This window comes from Hippichthys cyanospilos, chromosome 9 (assembly GCF_059441005.1).
Source record: "Hippichthys cyanospilos isolate Australia breed blue-spotted pipefish chromosome 9, RoL_Hcya_1.0, whole genome shotgun sequence".
Taxonomy (NCBI): Eukaryota; Metazoa; Chordata; class Actinopteri; order Syngnathiformes; family Syngnathidae; genus Hippichthys; species Hippichthys cyanospilos.
Window position 1 is genome coordinate 17,485,484 of NC_142377.1, and position 22,480 is coordinate 17,507,963.

Sequence of the window (22,480 nt, forward strand, 5' to 3'; positions counted from 1 at the left end):
AAGTATGATAAAGAGTCTAGGCATATTTAATAAACAATACAGTAGATTGAAACTACATTTAAAAAAAAAGTAAAATAATTAAATTTGTCTTACCTAATGGAATCTTTGAGCTGGTTGATTACAGATGGTTGAGTGGCCTCATATGGTTTTCTCTGTGCTAATTCCTCAAGGGCTTCCTCATTCAGTACTTCTCTTTCAATTTGATATTTATTATATCTGCAATTGGAGTCCATTTGGCCTTAAACGTGTGAGGTTGGTTTATTGAAAACGTAATACTTTATCACCTAAACGGTTAGCTGTAACTCTGAAACTGCGTTTCATTGCTATCTATATATGCACCTCAGGTTACCTAATGGTTAACTCTGGCCAGGATGTTGTGGAAAGAAAAGGAAATGGCCAACTTGCTTTTACACTGACATAAACAAAGGATGTGATTATGTTTGTAAAGGAAAAAATATTAACTTACCGCACGTTTTAATGGATGTTCGCATCTGTTTATCCCGCTTGTTTTCCGTTCAGTAGCGAAAGTGAGGCTAATGAACCATGTAATGTAATCTTTAATGGTAAACTATTTGTAGACTGCGGTTGCTTTTAATGTACAACACCATGAACCCTTGTTTTACCCTGTTTTATCCTGCATATGAAAATCTCTTCCGGAATACCCTATGAAAAACAAAGATTAAATAAATAAATAAAAACAACATTGACGCACTTTCCACAATATATTATGTGCTTCATAAAAGTTTTAAAATATTATTGTGCAAGGTCTGTTTTCATATATGATTGCATACAAAGAACTAGGTCTTTAATAAAGTGCAACCATGAAATTTGAGACCCGCCTATGAGCTTTTCAGTACAGCCATTCCAGAGCACAGCACAGGAGGCAAACAAACTCCAAATGTGAACAAATGATTCTAAACGGGATTAAATATATGCTCAAATTGAATTAAGAATACCATATTATATAAAGTAACATTTTAGAATGGTAATCTACTCCGACCAAACAAACTATAACCTTTAACAAATCTGGGCCACCAAAACACTGTCTATTTTGGGGTCATTAGCGCAGAGGCGCAGGGCAGTGGAGGGGGGCGCATATCTTTGACTCTTGCAATGACTCAGTCACTCTTTCGGATGATTGCAATAACACATGTTGTCTGATAAAACAAACAAGATATTTGATGTTCTTCTGAGATGGCAGGAAGCGACGGAAGCTGACCGATTTGGTAAGGCTTTATTTCTTTTTACATGCTGATTGAGCAGTGTGTGAAGTTGAGATGCATGTTTTCTAGTCCAGTTCAAAAAACTGCCAACTGAAGCATGTATTTGAGTATCAAAAGCCATTCCATTGTAAGAATTGTTCTGAAATCAAATTATGAATCATGATAGTGCCTTACTCAGAACTTACAATGAAAGCATTCCCAAAGCTGATTTTTGGTTTGATATAGCGCAACCAAACTTACAAACTTTCAGAAGCATGAAGCTGCCCATGTGGAGAAAACATTTTCTTGGCTGGCAAACTCGTATTTTTACGTTTGAACATATGTGCATCTGAACATAATTAAAAGCTAAAAACATTGCAATTTTTCCCATATTGCCTTGGGGTATTGATTTGCACAAGGGCATTTCCTGTGAAATCATGGCCAAAACAAAATACAGGCATAAAAAAAAAATACTAAGAAACAATGTTTACTTCATTTTTGAAAGTATTGGTATTATCTAAGCCGAGTGATAAAACTAAATTATATCTCTTTTTTTATTTTTAATTTTTACTTTCGCATACATATCAGTATCCTGTGGCATTATGGGAAAAAATGCTACATTTTTAGCATTTAGCTTGAAAATATGTTTGAATGTACTTTCGAGTGTGTTTGAATATATTTGCAAGTACATTCAAACTTATTTTTAAGTTCAAAAACAATTCAAGTCAATTCGAATGCGCTCCATGCTTTTATGTTGAACTGCCAATGTGGAGTAAACAGTGTAGTAAATTTTTCACGGGCAAACTAATTTGACCATTCTTGCAGTTACGTTCCAAAATATGTGTATCCTAAATGCTAAAAACAGTACTGTATTCTTTCCAATAATACCATAGGGTATTGACTTGCACATGTGCAAGTTCAAAAACCAATATTTTATACAAATATGTTCAAGAAACATTATTCATGAGCAATTATTTAATAGTTTTACAATATGCACTATTTATATGGTAAAAAAAAAAATGTATTCTCTTGTATTCTATTCTGTTTCAGTGAGGACCCCTTGCTAGACATCCTATTTTCCTGTGTATACATTTTTCACACTTCATCCGTGAAGCAAAAATGGATTTCACAGTCAAACATGGACAAGTTCTGCTTGAACAGTTACGGAAGATGAGGGAAACTGAGCACCTGACGGATGTAGTGCTGGTTGCTGAGGGCGTAAGCTTTCCCTGTCATCGCCTTGTCCTGTCTGCCTTCAGCCCATATTTCCGTGTGATGTTTACATGCGGCCTCCGTGAGTGCAACAGCAGAGAAATACTCTTGCAAGACACCCCTGCAGAGAGTTTAGCTCTCCTCCTCAACTACATGTACAGCTCAGATCTTCCTCTCACCAACAAAAACGTGCAAGGACTTTCAATTACAGCGTTTCTCCTGCAGATGGATGAGGTCTTTACTCAATGTCAGCAGCACATGACCGAGAACATGGATGCCTCCAACTGCCTCGGTGTGTTTTACTTTGCTCGAGATCTTGGTGCGGAGGACCTCGCCGATAAAGCTCAGCGCTTTTTCAGGCAGCATTTTGTCCAGGTGTGCCAGAACGAAGAGGTTTTAGATCTCGAGGCCCATCAACTGGGGAATTTGATCAGTTCGGACGACCTCAATATTTCAAGAGAGGAAACCATTTTAGATGTGGTTCTTCGCTGGGCCAAACACAGTTTTCTGATGGAAGGAGAAGTACGCAGCAAGCACCTCCCTGAGCTTCTCAGAAAGGTTCGCCTACCGCTGATTAACCCGGACTATTTAAAAGAGACAATGAAGAGGAATGCAGCCTTGTTGGCTGACGCTGAATGTGTGGAGATAATGAGGCAGGCTTTGGAGGTTGTCGAGATGCACCCTTCTGCCGTACCGCGCAAACTAAAGTTGCGGTACGGGATGGAAACCACAGATTTGCTGCTGTGTATCGGTAATGATGGCAGTGGCATTCGCTCAAGATTTGGCAACTACAGTGAACGCAGCTTTTGTTACGCCCCCGCAACTGGTCGAACTTACTATATCACTTCGCCTAGATATGGAGATGCTCTAGGCTATGTATGTGCTGGGGTTGTAACTGAAGACAATAACATTATCGTGTCAGGAGAGGCTGGGCCCCGAAGAATGTCCCGACAAAAGGAAATGGATGTAGAGCTCTACAGGTGAGAAGGATAATAGATAGTGTCATAAGGTTGTTCCATGCCATGTCATCCGGTGGGTTTCACCGTACAGATTTTGATTTTAGCAAATCTTGGCGTTGAATTAACATCTGTATTTAAGTGATCTAATTAATCTACTACAATCTTGGCTTCGGTCAATTATGTATTTTGCTAATCAAACTGAAAGATTGTAACAAACAGCGGTTGTAACCATTTATCTTCTGCTGTATTTGAGACTAGTTTTAAGGTTTGGCTGCAACATTTATTTTCAACCATCAAAAGGAACGATGCTGTTTTCTTCACCAAATAAATAGGTAATAACTACAATAAAACATTGTCCATCTTGTGCAATACATATTTACTCAAAAGTGGGGCGTTCTCAAGTTTAGTTTGGTAAAGAGTTTTGCTTTGGCTCACTATATTAGCATCTTTGTTGCTATCATTAGCTGTGTTGCAACTGGGTACTTTGCATTTATGTGATAGGCTAAACTTGAACTCTTTCTGTGCTAAGAAAACTCCTTATACCTTATATGCTTTTAGCTTGATCAAAGGAGCTCTTGGGCGGTATTACACCTTGCGACCCTTGTGGGAATAAGCAGCTAGAGAAAATGGATGAATGGATTTGTTGCAGTATTATGATTAACATGTACAGCCAGTTACATTAAAATCAATGTTTTTGGGGTGATGATTTGGCATGGAATAACACAATACAATAACTATTCAGGGCATGCCAACTTATTGTGATTTGGTTTTGCCAGGTACAAAGTGGAAGCCCAAGGCAGTTGGGAACGGCTGACATCAGCAGAGTACCGTGACTCTTATGGGCTTGGCTCCTTGGGTGATACCTTGTATCTGATTGGTGGGCTGATGAAACTAAAGAACCAGCTTCTCATCACTAACTGCGTAGAACGATGGTCTCTTCAGGGAGGACCTTGGCGCAGTGCAGCGCCTCTACCAATGCCGTTGGCTTATCACAGCGTGGTCAGGCTGAAGGATCGCCTGTATGTCATTGGTGGTAGAACTCCCCAGGTAAAAAAAAAACTAAACTAAACAGAACTTTAACACAATAGACCCTTGGAACTGTTTTTTCTTGTAAGGCCTCTGAATCTGTCCTGCTTTGCCCCACTCTTGACCATGCAGGCATTTCGAATGGATGATGAGCCAGACCGTCTTAGCAACCGCCTTCTTGAGTATGACCCAAACATAAATAAATGGACAGAGCTGGGTCCAATGAAGTATTCAAAATACAGATGCAGTGTTGTTGTGGTCAATGGGGAAATATTTGCAATGGGTAAGATTTCCAATATGGTTGATCGTGTTTTTTCTCAGAAAGGCGCAATTGTGTTGTTGCTTCTGTAGGAGGTATTGGCTGTGAGGGTGTGGACCGAGGACAGTCACGGCGCTGTCTTGATGTGGTGGAGATCTACAACCCAGACGGGGATTTTTGGAGGGACGGACCTTCTCTACCTTATCCTCAACTTTCACTGCGCACCAATGCCTCAAATGCTGGTGTGGTGGGAGGAAAGATTTTCGTGTGCGGGTATTACAAAGGAGCAGGTGAGATTACTTTTTCCACATACGGCGTTTGTCAGAAAAGTTCCAGGGCTGGTATCATAAAAGAGTTTCAACATTAGCTATCTAACAATGAGCTGTGTCCTCATTAGGAAGGGAAAATAAAAGTAAACAAACAAACGATTACAATGATTGAGTCAGAATGCTTGAAATTGGTTGCCAGGTTCTTTTTTTTTCTACATGGTTGGCATGAAAAGACTTAAAAACGTGCACAATAATAATGTAATTTTCTGTTTTATAACTTCCAGATCGTCATGATGATATAACAAAGGACATCTTTCAACTCGATACTTGGGAGAATCGATGGACGGTTGTTGCTCGGAGAGCTCTGATGCATGACAACTATGATGTTTGCTTAGTGGCAAGTCTGAATCCAAGAGGACTCATATCTCCACCTGCCGACTTAGTGGGGTAAAAAAAAAGCTGAAAGTCAACTTGGATGTTGTGAATGAAATTAATAGGTAAGTATTTAGGAAATTTTACATGCACCTGCACTGAAAATGTTCTTTAGATGAACAGCTTTAAGAAAATTCCTTATAAGGGGAAAAAAAATCATTTTAATATTTCCTATGAATGAAATTGCTAGCTTTGAGTGTATATACGTTTATTTCCTTTTACCCATCTTCCATTTGCAAATGCTTAAGCAGTTTAAGGTGACAGAGAATTTTATTCCTGCATAATTTAGGCAATTCCTCAACCTTTTGTCCACCATCTAAGTCTGTAATACAGTGAAAAATGCTTGCAACTTTACTCACATTTTATTTTTGTAATAAACATGCACCTTATCTACATCACCAATTGTGTGTAAATAATAATTGTTTCTTGCATACACAAGAACAAAAAGGTATACTAATAAAACAGAACTGTCAAAGTTAGAGGGATAAACTTGACTTATTTTGTGATTTCCAGCAGTAAAAAAACAAATCATTTTTCCATATTTTCAATATATTTTGTTCTTATGTTTCACAGACAATTAATACCTTAAAAAAGCATTTTTCAATTTGCAGTTGACTGAAAATGGCATCATATGTGCTTGCTCAGAGCTCAGGTAAAAAGCTCACAAATGTCACATGACCAAAACGGGTGTGATGGGTTGTTACCTCAGTTCTGAGCATGTGATATCATTTGCATCAACAGCAAGGGGCAATTTGTATTTTTAAATGTATTAATTCTACAAGAAAATAAAAAAGTTGTCAAATTAATTATTGACAAAATATTACCCTTTTACTGCTGTAAATGGCTAAATAAGTAAAGTATATTTTGTAAAGGTATTACAGAACATAAACTGTTGTTGATCTTCAGCAGAAATAATAATACCAATTATAAATCACTTTTTTCACCATAACTTTTAGAATACACATACATATATACAGTATGTGTGTGTGTGATGATACATTTTCAACCGACAAACCAACAGCAAAAACACAAAAAAGTTCAAAATTCAAACGTAAGAAGAGAAACTACACTTGTTCCTTGGTTCTTAACAGAAAATAAATTAATAATAAATGCAATTATGACAATGTTTTGCTTATGGCATTAATTGAACATTCTCATCCCGATAACTAAATAACTATAATCTTTCTTTTGCCAAATAAATTTCTACAAACGTGCATCCAACACCTAATCCATTTCAAACAGCTGCCAGAGTGCATCAGGACTGGACTCAATCACCACAATATCTGGAATGGTTTTGACATTTTTGGAGCTCTCTGGACTGCTACTCTCTTGAGACCAGCAACTGAGAGGTGTGATGAAACATCCTGCACTTTGACTAGATTTGCCTTTTGTGTTTGTCTCGATCGAACTCTCTGGCCCGCGACCGCTTACTTTGCTCAAGCCAGGAGACTCCTCAAGAGGCCTCGAAACGTTTTGCTGTTTGTTGCAGTCGACGAGAGGTTGACTGTTTTCATTCGCAATGGTACGCTTAGATCTCTGGCGGACCAGAGGTCTCCTTCTGCATCTACTATTATATTTCTTCTTTTTCATTCTTGCATCACAGTCAAGAGCAGAAACTTGACTGTAGGGTGCATCAGGTACTGTTTGGACCTCTTTGTCCTCTCCCGGTGTTGTCTGCATGGCTTTGTCAGTGACTTTAATAGGACAGAGTTTACCTGCGTGCTTTGAAACTAAAGCATTGAGCAGCTGCAAGGCCTCCTCGAGCATTCTTTCTTGCTTCGAACTGGCTTTTTCTTGCTCCTGTCTCAGAGATCCCACATCACTTTGCGTATTTGCGGCAAGCTCCATGCTGCTGTCTGCATTCTGACAGAAATCAAACAAAGAGCAATATCAGCTCATGTAATACGATGTTTAAAAAAAAAAAAAAGTCACCTTTTGAACCTGCTCTGACAATTCTATCATCATCTTTTTCTGAGAGTTCACTGTGTCCAGTAAAGTGTTAAACCGCTGTGAAATGTCACTCTGGATATTGCTCATATCTTGCACTGAGAGGGTGAGAAGTATAACCGAGTGAGAGAATTAAAACAATTTGATCTTTAAAGTCATGCCAAAGCCAAACAGAACGCGAACAAGTGTTAGAGATGTTGTGTGAGCTGTTTATCAGAGAGCCAACGGCCCCATCTGCTGGTCAATAATACTTGTTTGCGTTTTGAGTTCACATTTACAAAAAAAACTTGAGGTCACATACATGTTGAAGACAAATCGCTTAACTTTTGGAGGACGGTTTGGCATACAGATGTGTTTTCTTCTATGTTTGCAACAAGTTGCTGGATCTGAAAGATAGCGTTTATTTTTTCACATGAAGAATTAAAAACATATTGGAAATCATTTGCTTACTTTGGTTAGGGTTTCGCGAATTTGAGGGCATTCTTTTGCAAACAGATCACTGAAAAAAGGAAATAAAACATGCCAAGGGATGGATTTTGATCACATCACAATGGTGAATTAAAATAAACATATCTTAAAGTAGAATAAACAAAGATGGTGCTCTACCTGTTACTTTTTTCTTTTGCTTTTTGCTTTGCTTCTTCAAATGCATCCATAACTGTTTGACTGTCCTTTGGGTCTCCAAACAAGAGAGGCTTTGACTGATAACGGCTTGAAACCTTCGGGTCACTACACTAGAAGGAAGAAAATTACAAGTACATTTAATATGTAATCTTAAAGTTATGTTCTCATTTCCTCAAAGCATTAAACAAGAATGTTTTAACCAAAATAATAATCTTAAACTGAGTCAAATGGCTTGTAATGAAACAAAAGGGACATAAGTCACTGTGATCCTGCATTGGGCAATCAGAGCAAGCAAGGCCTCTCGGCAGAAGTGCTGACTTCTATTAACACAAATTCCCTTATTTAGTCGGTGGAATTGTATTTACATATCTTGAACTGTCATGAGAACAGACAGTTCACATTATGTGGTGTTTCCCTTGGCTGAACTTGCATTTACTGAAATCACCATACCTCTTGTGAACTTTGCAGGGAGTTTCTGGATGACAAACTCATATCCTGGGAAAGGCTTTGAGAATGTTCTCGCCAAAACTGGGACCCAAAGAAAAACTGAGAATCTGTGAAGTTGGTTGCTGCATTTCTGTTAGTGATACAATCATATTAAAGACGTTATCTACCCAGTGTAGGAAGGTTGTTCAAATATTTTAAGGTGACCTTTAGGCATTTCAAGTGAGCCAGTAGAACAATAATTTCAGCATGCACTGCTAGACTGTACGAAATTAATTAAATTGTTCTCTAAATAACAAACTAACAAACAACAAGAAAAGAAGCTAGTTTATCACCTGCATCCTATTGATTGTGTGTTCAGCATTTCTTTTATATTCGCCGTGTGATTCATTTCTTAAACTGCTCCTAAAGACAAATTATGACATGTTATTAGCATTAGCTTAGCACGTATTAATCAGTCCAGAGACGGTTTACAGGTATCATCAAAATAGCATTCTCTTGTCATGTTAATTTTATACTTTTGCTTACACACTTGATAGAAAAATCTAAAATGTACTCGCAGTTAGCCTATTTGTACGAAAAAAGCGATAAAGACATTTAAATCTGCCGCCCAAGGAACGTCACGGAAAGAAGTTGAGGTACATTCAGGGGCCCTCAGAGGAAAAATAATTATGCTCGTTCATCCGAACGTTGATTTATCCAGTCTTTTCGAGAGTAGCTAGAAAGCAAACAAACAAAAAATACAACAAAATACGTCAATGCAGTATTCTACAAATCAGCAAAACACCCGTTAAGGAAAAAAATATCATAATCATGAAAAATATTGAAACAATGAGGAACTTGTGTACACGTGAACTTATTTCTATGACAAATATGACACTTTATAATTGATCAACCATGACTGAGAACTCCGTTTTTTTGTTTGATTTTTTTTTAACGCTGTCGTCTACTGTGGCATAAAAATAGACTTGCAAACCTTTATTATGAAAGTTTTAACGGATGGTGACACTCGGTTCAGTAACCGACTTTCAAACTCTTATTGTGAAAGGTCTTCACGGATGTTGAGAGATGAATAAAGCCAGAAGCAAGGTGCTGCCTTTGATGGCAGACCTAACTCCGGAGGTGTGTCGAGTCGTTGACAAATCTCTATTTTCCCGAACAGATGTCATCCAACGTCGAATGAATCACGCCTGGAGTTTGATCCCGGTCAGATTCTTTACTTTCGCTGGTGAGTGAACACCCCCCTCGCTTGATTTTTTTAGCAAGTCGCAGTTGATCTGTTTGTATTCGGTTACTATCAATGGACATCCACATGAGACTGCGGTCACTAAAACGCATTTGGTGTATTTTAGTTGCGTTCAATTAGCACAGATAAGATCGGCCTGCACTGAATGATGAACGAAAATGCGAATTTAAACGAGGAAATTATCGACTGAGTTATGTTCCCTCAACAAAGTGTTTCTCAATCTTTTTACAGCTAATTGGCCCGTATTTTATGATCGAAATATCTCGCAGTATACAGACGAACATAAATATTACGTAAAGTACTATATTCCTAGAATAAAGACAATTTCGTCCAAATTTGCCAACTCGATGTGAGATTTGGGGTTGTTAAACGAAACACAAAGCTGTGCTCGCAAGAAACATAACTTGATATATAAATGGCAACAGGTGGAAATAACTCCATAAACTCCACTGTATAGTTTAGTAGGTCCTTTTGCCATCTAGTGAAAAGGCATTTAAGCATTCTGACTTCACCGCATAGCTGATTTTTTTTTTTTTTTTAATCAGTCTAATGACATATTTTGCATTGATAATTTTTTTTTCCACACTGGCTGTTCCTGCAAAGTAAAATTTGGGATCATTTCACATTCAAAATTGTTAGCTAACCCTACACTTAAGTTAAATAAGGCTATATGGCTTACTGTCCAAATTAGAACAATATGTCATCTATTTACACTGAGGGAGCACAGCATCTGATGCACTAGTTGACCTTTTGACCAAATGAAACTAAGTAAAGTACACTGAAATAAATAGACTTTCACTTATATCACATTTTTCTACCTGAGGTATTCAAAGCGCTCTACACTGTCTACTAATGTGCCTACTGATAACGCAGCATCAGTAACAACTGGTAAATCAGTGCCTAACTCAAGGACACTTTGGTAACAATGTTTGGGGGATAGAACCCACAGCCTCTTGGCTGGGAGACGACCACTCCACCACTGAGAAATGCCACCCCAAAAAAGGGCATTCGTAAATGACCAGCTGATGGCCTCAATTGACACTGAGCTACTTTTCTCAAGGCACACATACTGTACATTAAACGTCATAAATACTACAGTGTAGAATGATGACATAGTAAACATGAGGCATTAAAATATACTGAGGATAACAAAATATTTAGTCACTGCTTCACTGATATGACCTATTTAGAGGCAGCCCTAATCGTACCAATCCCTCCTATAAACAAGGGACAACTGCATCAAGCTGACCTAGATAGATGAGCAAGGTGACAAAAATGTTTTTTCAAATATGAACGGGAAATTGAATGTGTCACACAAACATGCCATGAGAACACAGTGATCCAAATTTAATTTTTTTGAAAATAATTCATGACAAATGTACAGTATGTCTTAATCGAACAATGCCAGTTTAATATAGTGACAGACATAACTGTTAAATGTTATTGCGTTAATTTCTGCGGCTAACTTGCATTGCATTTCTTGTATATTTTATATAAATACCAAAGCTGGACTTTCCGTTGGTACTGATGGACGCCAGTTTTGCAGATAAAATGCCAAATGACAACAAGCATTTAAAAAATAAAGGCCTAAGCCTGACGCAACGGTAGATTTGATCCTTCTTCAAAGAAACTGTAAACCACTGAATCTTCCAATCTTCCGAGAAATGTTTAAACTGCTAAATACAAATATAAAATTTTGACTGTGTTCTTACTTCCATGCTTTCAAGCATGCTTCACTGCTTCTATGGTTTCAAGCATGTCCAAATAGACAGAAAAATTACCTACGTACACCCAAGGATAACTGGCTAGGTGCTGCAGTTACAGTTCAAAGAGAACGTGTCAATTATGGATTGCACTGAGCAACATCACAGGAATTACTTTGGTCTCTTTGATATTGTTGATTGTTGCTGAGAAGTCAAATGTTTGTGCAGTGCTTCAGAGTCACTGTTTCATGAAGGGAAATGCAAAGAAGTGATATCATTAAACATCACAGTGACAATCTCACTCTGATTGGCTCTTAAACAGGAAATGCCAGTTATACATTCAGAAATTCCCCCATAAACACATGATATATTAAACTAAGCTCAGCAAAACCATCCTTTTTATTTTTTTATTCCGGAATATGGGACAGATGACCTGTGCTCACATGTGAATTCTGTTTTATGTAACCCTGAATATAAATGGCCTTTGGAAAAAAATGAATGAGAATGAAGGATGCCTGAATCACAACAATGTGTGTGCTCTCAAATGGACGTGATTGTTTATTGTAGTCTAGTGCTGAGGGCATACAGTGAACAAATGTAAAGCATACATGCTGATTTGCCACACGCTAGTCTTTGTGGTGTGTGTTTAGTGTTTTTTTTTTTTTTTTTTGCCTTATAAGCATGTCTAACTTCTTTGAATGAATTTGCGTGTTTAAAGTTAAGATTGTATGATTTTTGTTTTTTTTGCTTTAGGCTAAGCTGTAGAGAGTACGGTTTGGATTTTTTGTAAGTTTATTTTTAAAGTTTATTTTTTCTTTAATTTTTTGGGGGGGAGTGAGTTGGGTGACGGTAATCCGGTTGATATTTGAAAGGAATCCTACGCAACATCTAAAAATAAAAAATAAAAAAAACAAGAAAAGCTAAACACTCGTTGATGTTGATTGATTTTTCAAGACGTTTACTGAGCTAAAACCTCTTTGATTTTTTTCTTCCTTTTATTTAAGGGGATCAAACATGGCTCTGTCATTCCTTTTGGTCTTAGCAGCAACAGTGATTCTTATCAGACCGGAGACGCCTGTAATCAAGGTAGAAAATTAACCAGTTCGATGCAGCTTTGGCCAAGTTTCTCACAATGTTGTCTGTCCACAGGCTTTCCATCATAAATCTCTTGAGTGCTGCAGTGAGAAACAGAAGACAAACAGCTCGTGTTCAAACGACACTCGATGTGAACCAGGTACCATGTCTGCTTGTAGCAGCCAACAGATGTGTAGGCATGTGCTTTGGAGTTTCTGTTCTAGCCTTACCACTTTTTAAAAAAAAGGCTAAAAAGGAAGAATTGATCACATAATTATTGGCTTCACATAAGCTGTTATGCATCTTTTTTTTTTTTTTGCATTTAAGCCATTATGGTGAAAAATAATTCAAAGTGCTATCAACAAAGATAAGATAAGAAGCTATCAAAATGCAATGAATGCTAAACATGGAATGGTGCTTTTTTTTTTTAGTTAGTTTGTTCAAGCTCAGCCCATGTTATCACAACATGAAAGGTGTCCTGGCTGGCCCATCAGTTTTACAGACCACAAAGTAGGTCATTCAGTGTTGCTATGGCAATGGCAGCTAACATGATTCTCCTTGTTGGAAGACAGTGGTCAGGATCATCTGATTGATATTCAGCATGTATTTTAATGTCCGCGTTGTTGTGTTGATGAGATTTTTATGGGGAAACGTCACCACATCATATTATTTCTTTAGGATGCTTCTTCCGTTTCCTCGAGAGTAGCAACACTGTTTGCATATTGTGTGAGCCTTCTGCCGTAGACTCTGAGAACGTAACAATCTGCACCTACAGTAAGCAATTTGGAGTATTTATCTCATCGTTAGATCAGTAAAAATATGGAATTGTGTTGTTTAATTTACTTGTCTTCTACATTAGATTACACTATGGACAGGAGAAATCATACAACAGTCACAACTGTAATGCCTAAAATTGGTGAGTTATACTTGAATTCAGTGCGTCTTAATCTTTTTTTGTAATTTTTCAATACCTATTGTAAAATATTTACTTGCCCAACTAACCCATCTGACCAGTACAAAACATTTTAGAATAAAAATTTGGGATAAACTTTGAAACTGTTTCTGCAGTGTATCTCTAGGTGAATTTAATTAGGCAACTCTACAAGATAGAATATGCAACATCTGTTTTTTGGCTAATCTACTGTAAAATTGTATCACGAATAACAATGCGCATTTGAATTAAACTTGACAAAATGAAGGCATTTAATTTTATACACAATTTAGCAATACATTTCTTCATGTTCTATTTCATTTGCTCTTAGTTTGAAAATAAATGTACCATTTACTAGGGTTAGTATAATTAATGCAGCATTATCATAACTATTTTAAATTAGAAAAAAGAATGCCTGGATTAAAGCGACATTTCTTCAGAACCTTTTTCAACTGCCTGTCATCTGGCTACTTTTTCTGGTGATAGAAGTTTTACTGGAGTGGGCAAAACTTTAGCTACAAATACAAGTACTTTTTTTTTCTTTTTTAAGGCAACAAAATGTATAGTAGGAATCGACTGCAGCCCAATTATTGTGCTTTCATCCGTTGTCTGCGAGCAGGAGGCGCAGGTGTGGCTGCCTCGCTACTATTTGGAACGCTGTTGATCAGCCTGTTCTTGATCCTCTCTGTCGCTTCCTTCTTCTACCTCAAACGCTCCCATCGACTCCCAAATATCTTCTACCGCCGCAACAAGGGTAAGCACGTTCGCACTCCCACAGCCGCACTTTGTTTGCCTTATTCAAAATGAGTCCGCTCTCACTTTTGCCAATGATACCCAAACCCCTAAATTCTTGTTTAACTTTGTTTAATGGGGAAAATTGTGCAATAATGTTTTATGTACCATAAGCCGAGGCCACATGAATTGATCTTTCTCTCTGTTCTCTTCCAGCCTTTATATTCCAACCAAGTGAAACGGTAAGTGTGTTTCGTTTATCTAAACTTAATTCGGCTTTACGTGTCACCTTATCAAGGTTTTATTCTTCTAGGCTGTCATGATTCCTTCCTCGACAGGTAATCTAACCGTTTTCTCAACAAACAGGTTCTGCCGTAATGACCATCGAGACTTGTCGCGGCTTGTTGCAAATACTTAGTAATTGTTCTTTTCCCGTTTGAAGCGAGGAAGCAACGATACGTCAGACGGGAGCGTCCGTCTGCGGCGTCAAATAGCAACATCAAAGCCAGTGCAGCCACCACCAGGGTCTACAACGTCTAGGAGAAATGAGCCAAGGAACCACGTGAGAGTACATCGAAATATGTCACGTTTTGACTTCACAGAAGCCAAATTTGAACCGCGGGGGTTTTTATTCCATGTTGCCTCGGGACGAAATAGGGTCCATTGTCACACTCATGTGAAATGAGGCGTGTTCAAAATGTGGTAATGTCATTGGTCAGGTTATACTCTAACTCCTACTTTTTTTGTCACACTTGAATTTTTATTTGTAAACAAGCTTATTTAAGTGATTGATTACTGCACTGACACGTGTGTATGAGCTAGTATTTAAGAAAGCCTTTTTTGGGAACAACTATTACGATCATTCATCAACGATATATCGGTTACATTTTTAATGATTGCAGTGAGACCAATCTAACGAAAATGACAAATTGGATTTGTGTCGATTTATCAGTTTGAGTGCTCATGCTCAGTGATGTCTGGGATGTTTTTGTTTTTTTGTTTTGGTATGTAGACAAAGGTTTGCATTTCTTTGCTGTTTTTCTATTTATAATTTGTATCCAATCAGCCAAAGTGAATGTATTCCCATTGTACAAGCCACACATCACAATTCGTTGGGTAAAAGTTTGAATTTTTAGCTGGAAATCAAACAGGAAAGTGGCAAAAGGTGATGTGATAAGAAGGCACAATTGATGGTGAGATCATCTACAAATAATCCCATCTTCCAGATCAGGTCATACTCTTTTTCATTCCAACATTCAAAATGTAGAATTCTTTCAAAAGCTTAAATTATCTGTGCCCACCAAAATGTTGCAAAACTGAGGAATTTTAGTTTTAAAACGTGATTACTGCAATTCCCCAAATAAAAGATGCATTCAATTTCTCAAAAGGCCCAAAGAATTGATGCGTCCTATAAATGGTAATATAGAAATTATATTTTTTGTTTTGTTTTTTTTATTTGAAACCATTCGAGGAAGATTGATCGGTCAGCTTTATAAGCCAAATTTCGATGTGCAGATGTGCATTATCATAACTGTACAAGATAGAAGGCAGATGTGAGTTGGCTGTTAGCAGCCAGGGCCTGTTGCAGTTAACAGCAGCTAGAGATAGTTGAGGTTGACCACTTACAATGTGGGAAATCTGAAACACACTAAACTCAACCTGCAACAAAATAACTTACGGATATGAATACAAGAAAATAGGAAGGAAGATGAGATTTATTCAGTTTCGCTATAATTTTTTAAATTGTTGCCAAAGTGTTCTTTCGTGTTTTACATAGTAGCATAAAAAATACCGGAATTTGACCCCAAAATTTAGGGTCCGTCTTATACACAGGTGTGTTTTGTATTTGGGGAATTACGGTAATTGCTTTTTTGCTGCTTTCTTGGTGTTTTGCAAATATTAAGATGCGCATCAAGTTAAAGAAAAAAAAACTCGATGTAGGAAAAAGCTAGATGTAGGATAACAAGATATCGTTGCACTTTACATGCAAATGTCAGCCCAGCTTTTTTTTTTTTTTTTTTTTTACTGAAATGTTTCAGGAGAAGATAACTTTAAAGTGAAATTTAACTGTCAAAACAGCTGGAGATGCTCTTCAATATTTATTCCAGCATGTACTTATTTGAATAATGTTATTATTCACTTAAAAGACTGTGCCATGAAAGCTTTAAATGTTGAATTGATAGTTCATACATATGTGGCCTTTTACTATATGCACCATTTTCAAACCAAGGCTGCTCTCCAAAGTTTACTTGGACACATTATATTTTGACTTAAATCTCTAAACAAGAAGCGATCATGACTTTCCATGTTGCCTCATGTGTTTGATATCTGTTAGCGCAATACATACATGTTGTTTTTTACAAATGATTTATTGTTTTGTATTTGTGACCTAATGAAGACAGTCGTGGTGAAAAGATGAATGTTTGCGAGGAATAAAGCACCTTCCAAGAAGACTTGCCTTTGTCCAATTACTTGTTTTTTGTTTACTGTTGGTATTGAAAATGAGTGATTTATTTCATTTTTTGCACTTTTTTTCTCACTGATTTTTACGGTCAGAATATATATATATATATATATATATATAATATATATATATATATATATATATATATATATATATATAAAATAAAAATAAAATCTATCTCCTGGGTCTAGCGTCACAAACAATGCAAATAGCTGCATGTTTGCGTTTGCGCCTACAAGTGAAAACTTTTTGGCTCATCATGTAAATAGTGAAGTATAATGTTGTTTTTCCAATGTCATAGCATGCTCATATGATTGAGGGTAGTGAAATGTTACACCTCTGGGCTTCGAGGGCAGGACATGTTCACTAGCAGCAGCTCCATGTGACTGTACTATTTATAAAGCGCGGTACAAGGTGCCAAGCTGACATATGTGAGGTCGCCAGACAACAGGACGTTTTCCTGCAGGAGACTTCAGACTGGAACGTTTGTCCTTGTCTTCTTGCAGGTATGCGGCCTCATATAATGTTGGTAAATTGAATCAGATGAATATAAATGTCTATCAGGAAATGATGAATGCTAAAGAATTAAAGCCCTCCTGCCTTTAAAATAAGTATAGTAATTCTTTAACATGCTTTAATTAGACTACAGTATTGGCAAATGTCACTAACAGAAAATTAACATTTATCCATCTGATTGTGCAGTCACGTGACTTTATTTTGTAATATGATATCGACCATTGACATTGACCTCACTTCACATGGAGGTTGGTAATTTTCTTATTCCGAATATTGTGTTTTCCAAAAAGTACATTTTTCACCCAATAACTGGCAATTCATTTGCAATATGGCTGGCTTTCTCTCACATGTTTTTTTTTCATCATTGCAATGGCATATTCAACATTGTACATTTGCATCAATCAGCTCATTCAGTTCGCCTTTAGAACAATACAACTTGTCCAAACTTCCTACTGACCACAAATTAAACATTTTCACAAAGACCCACAAAAAAGTCATGTTTATGCCCAATGACACATTACAAAAAAAAAAGTCTAAGTCTCTGTTGGAAATTAAGCATTTTCCTCTCATAAAATTCTCTATCCATTCTTGTATTGTTCCTGTTACATATGTAAAATGTTCTTTTTTCAATTCACCTTGGAAATGATGACAAAATTAAATTTAAATGCCAAACAAAAATTCCACATTCACTCCCAAAGATGCATTTGGAAAAACATTCATTACACTGAATATCATTTTACAGTAGTTGCAAAATGACTACGGTTATATTTTGACCCTACTGATGTACCTATTGTTGCATCTAGAATAAGCTCCCCATTTGCACTATAAAGATTCTTTAAAATCTTTCAATATAGTCTCGAAATGAGTGCTGTACACAAGTGCTCTATATTTAGCCCAAACATGTCGCTTCCCATACAGTTGAAAGCTATCAAGGATACAAGAGGACAAATGGGCAACATAACCACTCGCACACTGACCTTCATGTTGCCATTTCTACTCCCAGGAAAGCATGTGAGGTGCCGGAATGGATGATTTGGATCACAGCATGCGTATTGCAGAGGAGGAGTGGTCCAGCTTCTACCGGGAGAGCGAGGAATGCAGCGTGCCGCAACCTCGGCTCGCCTGCCCCGAGGGCCTCTGTTATCCTGACCCCTTGACAACCACCCTGTCCCTGGAGGGTTCAGATGAAAATATTACAGATTGTCTTCAAAGGGATCTCATTCATGGTGCCATAGGAACACAAAAAGGGGATACAGCTGAGGGTGATAAGGCCCAAATATATGATAATACAGGAAGTTGGCATTTTAGAAAGGAGGTGCCCGAGCCAGAGGAGAGCAAGAAGAGGAACGTAGAAACTCGAGAAGTCGTAGTCAATGATGTCGCTAGGTCAACGTCCTCTGAGCGCGAGACGATCGTGAGATGTCAGGCTGAGGATGACAACAATGTTCCTCGGAGAGAGGAGAAAGAGCGCTGGTTTGTCACGCTGTCGCTGAATGACAATCCGTCACCGCGCCGAGCCTGTGCAACTGCAAGGAAAAAAAAAACTCAACTACAAAAAAGCCCGTGCAGGCCTAGGCGGGAGCATCCACAAGATCAAAGTGAGAAAAAAGAACAGGTAAGGAAGAAGGTTTCTAGTGACATAGTGCAAAGTCAAGGTAAGGAAATAGCGAATGATGATGTAGTGCAAAGACTCCTTCAGGGTGATGATATAAAGCAAAATCGGGAGGAAGGAACAAACAAAGAAGATATGAAGCAAAACAACCAAGAAGAAAAAGTGTATGATGGTGATATAATGAAAAATGAGAGCGGTGGAACGCTGCGCGATGGTGAAATGATGAAGCATGACAGTAAAGATGCAACCTTGCATGATAACAGAGAAGAATTCTTTCAAAATCTTAGAGGAGAAACCATGCATGATGTAATGCAAAACAGTAGAGAAGGAACGTTAGATGAAGATGATGAGATGTGGCAAGACAAAATAGAAAGAACCCTGAATGGCGGTCAAAACAATAGCAAAGGAACCTTACCAGAGATTGGTACCATGCAAAATGATACTGAAGGAAACCCGCAAATTGACAATACGATGAAAGACAAGAACCAAGGCAATGAAGTCTTTCATTTGGAGAGGGTGGATTCAGATGTGTTTGAGGACAGTGTTGAGTTCTTTCCACTTCACAGTTCTGGTTCTGAAATCTACCTGTCAGCTCAGGATCTCTTTGAGGAGGACTTAACAGAAAACCAACCAATGGAGTGTCCAGCTGGCTCCTTTTTTTCATCATTATCACATAGTTGTGATCCAAATCTGGGTTCTGATGCTGAGAACTTGCAAGACAGAGAATCAGATCCCAACTGTGATGATTCTCCTTCATTTTCAGTTGAGAGCGACATCCAACAGATAGTTGATCTACCCAGAGATCAAACAGAACCTCACCAAACGTCATGTGGCGGTGACGCTCCTCGGTCAGTTCCTGATGTCATCGTCACCCCCGTGTCCGACGATCCTGAAGCGTTCGCCAAGGCTGCGGGCGGCACGCCGTGTATCTACGCCATCTCGGCCTTCTGGGATGAAATGGAAAAATTAACCATCAATGACATTTTACAACTAAGGATGGGTAGAAGTCCGCCTCTCACAGAGATGTCTGACCTCCTATCACAAAGCAGCTCCCTTGTGGACCCCGAGGAGCACCATTTGACCGATGGCGGCCTCACCGATGTGTCCGACGCTGCTGACTCAGACTACTTCACGCAGCCAGATGACTCCAAGGCTGACAGATCCAGCTGGGATTTTTCAGTTTGCGACTTTGAAGAAGACTATTGGCAATATTTGGGCATTAGTAGGAACCCCAGTCCTGATCTGAGCTGCAAAACCCAGAAGGAGGACGAAGAGGAGGAGGAGGAGGTGGGGGGGACCAGGAGCCAGACCCCAGTACCGGTTGAGGACTCGGCAAAACTAAACCCAATGACCAGAGGGATGACGAAAAACAAAAGTTTGCAGAATGTCCGAGCTCTCAACACAGATGATTCATTTTTGCACTCACATTTACATGATGATAAGCAATTCATTGCAGACCGTTTGAGATTAATAACACCCACACAAGGAGATGCTCTGGAATCTTTCCCAGCATCCATTACCACAGAAGAAACAGCATACAGGAACGTTATTTGTGTGTATGATCCCAAAGGCATCTCATTGGCTCCAGGCTGTGACGACACGTTTTTCACATGTGAGCATAAAACGTTATTAGCGAATCAGAGTCTCAAATGGAAACCCATCCCGATCTTCTCCTGCTCGCATCCGACCGTGAGAGAACTCGCCCTCCCCGAATGGAATTATCCGATTTTAAGTGCGGACTCCTTTGATGAGGACATCATTTCGCCCGTCGGAATGGTCTCGCATGCTCTCTGGGTGGCTGAATCTCGACGTGGGAAAAGCTTACTGCCATTGGCGAAAATCCGCTTCCAAGACAAAGGCAGCATCTGGTGCAGAAGGTCTAACCCGTGGGAGCTCCCAGCCCAAAGTGAGGAGGGCAGTATCATCGATCTCACAATGGGCGGAGTCTCACTCCCAGCACCTGAGCAGCAGAGGATTGTGGGAACAATAAAACCAGGTAATCATGACAGCCGGGAAAACAAATGTAGCAAAATGTGAATAATGAATGTTTGCTCTAGTGCGAGGTGGCGTCTTGTCTATGCTGCAGCAATCTGACATTTGTTTGGCCTGCATCGCGTTTGCCTCCTGGGTACTGACGACATCAGATCGACAGTCTGCTGATGCCTGGAAAGCAGGTGGGAAGATTTCAACGATTTACTATTTGCATCACCCGCCCAATCTAATGAGGGTTGTATCAAAACATGTGGTTAGGAAAAAAGCAATACTGCTCTTTTGATTGTAAAATGGATTCAAAATAGTGCTGTTGTACACCACTGCACGTTAGTAATGCTGGGTGTGCGTCTATCATCTTTCTTTCAGGTAATTAAAAAAAAGCAATTATAGTCATTTTGAAAAAATGTTTGAAGATGATCAATCCAACTCACTGATGATGCAGCATCACAATGAGCATCACTCAAAATGATACTATATTTAGTCATTTTTAGTAGAAAAAGTTTGATTTGGGCTATGTTTGAGAAACACCTTCAAAAACATCTTGGAGTAGTTGATGATATCACATATGCTCAGAAAACAGCCAATCAGACTCACCTATATTCTGGGCTTGGTCAAGACATTCGCAAGCTGATCTGTGATTGGTTGTGACAAAATCTGTTTTTAAAGGTATCAATTCAACATAAAAAAAGTTTTGTTCAAAAAGAAGAGGGGGCAAAATATTAAATTTTTTCACTGAAAATGGCCAAATAAGCATTGATACACCTTTTCATCCAGAATGAATAGGTTTGGATTTTTTTCTGTTAATGAAAATGTCCTTTAGAAACCAGTCTGAAACGAAGTGAAATACATTTAGAAAAAAGGCAGAAATCAGGGAAAGACCCAAATATTTTGTCATAGTCCTCTCCATCACAATTCTATGCAATAATATAATCAAATGTGCACTCTTTTCTAGCTCTGCTAGCAAATGTGAGCGCGCTATCAGCGATCCAGTACCTGCGACAGATCAAGTGAAGATGGAAGAATCCTCCACATGACAATATCTAATGTAGTTACACTAAAATCTCATTTGTCTTTTATGCTAGGGTCCATCAATAAAATATATTCCAGTGATTGTGCAATCATAATAGTGTGACAGACTTTCAAACGTGATGTATTTATTTATATATATATATATATATATATATATATATATATATATATATATGTATATATATATTCACATATACATATACTGTATATGTGTGTGTGTGTGTTGTTAGTTTTTATGTCAAGCAATGTGGCTCTATCAAAGACGGATTGAACGACGGAAGCCTGAAAGTCTAAAAGATAGCATATATATGGTAAAGTAAGCATATATTTTTGAAAAATAAAAGGAAACAAATGTAATGGGACTCAGTGTTAAATATTGCTACCACTTACCTTGAAATGGCAGGAGCAGCAAGAGGCAAGACAGTTTCAGAGCATCAAAACAACAAATCATTCAAACGGACATTAAGGACTATTTAGTGTCTATAACAGAGGAATTACGTAGAAGCAAGTTGAGAAGCTTCATTGAGACGAAATTACAACTTTGCCATCGACTCGGTACCAAGGAACTATGCCGAAAGAGTTGAGGAGCTTCATTTAGACTTACTGACACTTGCGTTCTTGTGACATTGTGGTGCCAAGGAACTATGTTGAATTGAGCTGAGAATTTCATTTTAGTCATGATTCTTCACCCTCAACTTGTGACATCTTGGTGCCAAGGAACCTTGATGAAATGAGTTGAAGGGAACAATTTAGTGATCGGCAATTCGATCTAATCGGAATGTGCCTGTGAAAGGTCTTCATTGGACA

The 22,480-nt window shown here is 38.3% G+C and overlaps 4 protein-coding genes across 7 annotated transcripts; 3 read left to right on the forward strand and 1 right to left on the reverse strand.

Moving 5' to 3' along the window:
• Positions 1–1,097: 1,097 nt before the first annotated feature.
• Positions 1,098–5,744, forward strand: kbtbd12 (kelch repeat and BTB (POZ) domain containing 12). Its single transcript, XM_088423033.1, has 6 exons — positions 1,098–1,226; positions 2,253–3,394; positions 4,150–4,420; positions 4,532–4,682; positions 4,751–4,948; positions 5,212–5,744. The coding sequence occupies exons 2-6, from the start codon at positions 2,322–2,324 to the stop codon at positions 5,376–5,378; spliced, it is 1,860 nt and encodes a 619-aa protein (XP_088279159.1). The 5' UTR covers positions 1,098–1,226; positions 2,253–2,321; the 3' UTR covers positions 5,379–5,744.
• On the reverse strand, positions 5,527–21,102 carry iho1 (interactor of HORMAD1 1). Of its 4 annotated transcripts, XM_088423034.1 has the most exons (11): positions 19,685–21,102; positions 19,238–19,599; positions 18,018–18,566; positions 12,455–12,498; positions 8,710–8,779; positions 8,381–8,507; positions 7,913–8,040; positions 7,757–7,805; positions 7,608–7,692; positions 7,292–7,404; positions 5,527–7,222 (listed from the first exon to the last, which is right to left on the reverse strand). In XM_088423034.1, the coding sequence occupies exons 5-11, from the start codon at positions 8,763–8,765 to the stop codon at positions 6,584–6,586; spliced, it is 1,197 nt and encodes a 398-aa protein (XP_088279160.1). In that variant the 5' UTR covers positions 8,766–8,779; positions 12,455–12,498; positions 18,018–18,566; positions 19,238–19,599; positions 19,685–21,102; the 3' UTR covers positions 5,527–6,583. The 4 variants fall into 4 exon arrangements, with proteins under 4 accessions (XP_088279160.1, XP_088279162.1, XP_088279163.1 ...); XM_088423036.1 differs by lacking the exons at positions 12,455–12,498; positions 19,238–19,599; positions 19,685–21,102 and having other exon boundaries at positions 18,018–18,038; XM_088423037.1 differs by lacking the exons at positions 12,455–12,498; positions 18,018–18,566; positions 19,238–19,599; positions 19,685–21,102 and adding an exon at positions 8,970–9,045.
• On the forward strand, positions 9,458–14,753 carry c9h1orf159 (chromosome 9 C1orf159 homolog). The gene is made up of 9 exons (XM_088423039.1): positions 9,458–9,602; positions 12,328–12,409; positions 12,473–12,557; positions 13,076–13,171; positions 13,257–13,313; positions 13,948–14,082; positions 14,277–14,302; positions 14,374–14,398; positions 14,503–14,753. The coding sequence occupies exons 2-9, from the start codon at positions 12,338–12,340 to the stop codon at positions 14,598–14,600; spliced, it is 594 nt and encodes a 197-aa protein (XP_088279165.1). The 5' UTR covers positions 9,458–9,602; positions 12,328–12,337; the 3' UTR covers positions 14,601–14,753.
• perm1b (PPARGC1 and ESRR induced regulator, muscle 1b) lies at positions 18,058–21,754 on the forward strand. Its single transcript, XM_088423031.1, has 3 exons — positions 18,058–20,648; positions 20,710–20,826; positions 21,597–21,754. Exons 1-3 carry the CDS (start codon positions 18,065–18,067, stop codon positions 21,653–21,655), a joined length of 2,760 nt encoding a protein of 919 aa, XP_088279157.1. The 5' UTR covers positions 18,058–18,064; the 3' UTR covers positions 21,656–21,754.
• The last annotated feature ends 726 nt before the right edge of the window (positions 21,755–22,480 follow it).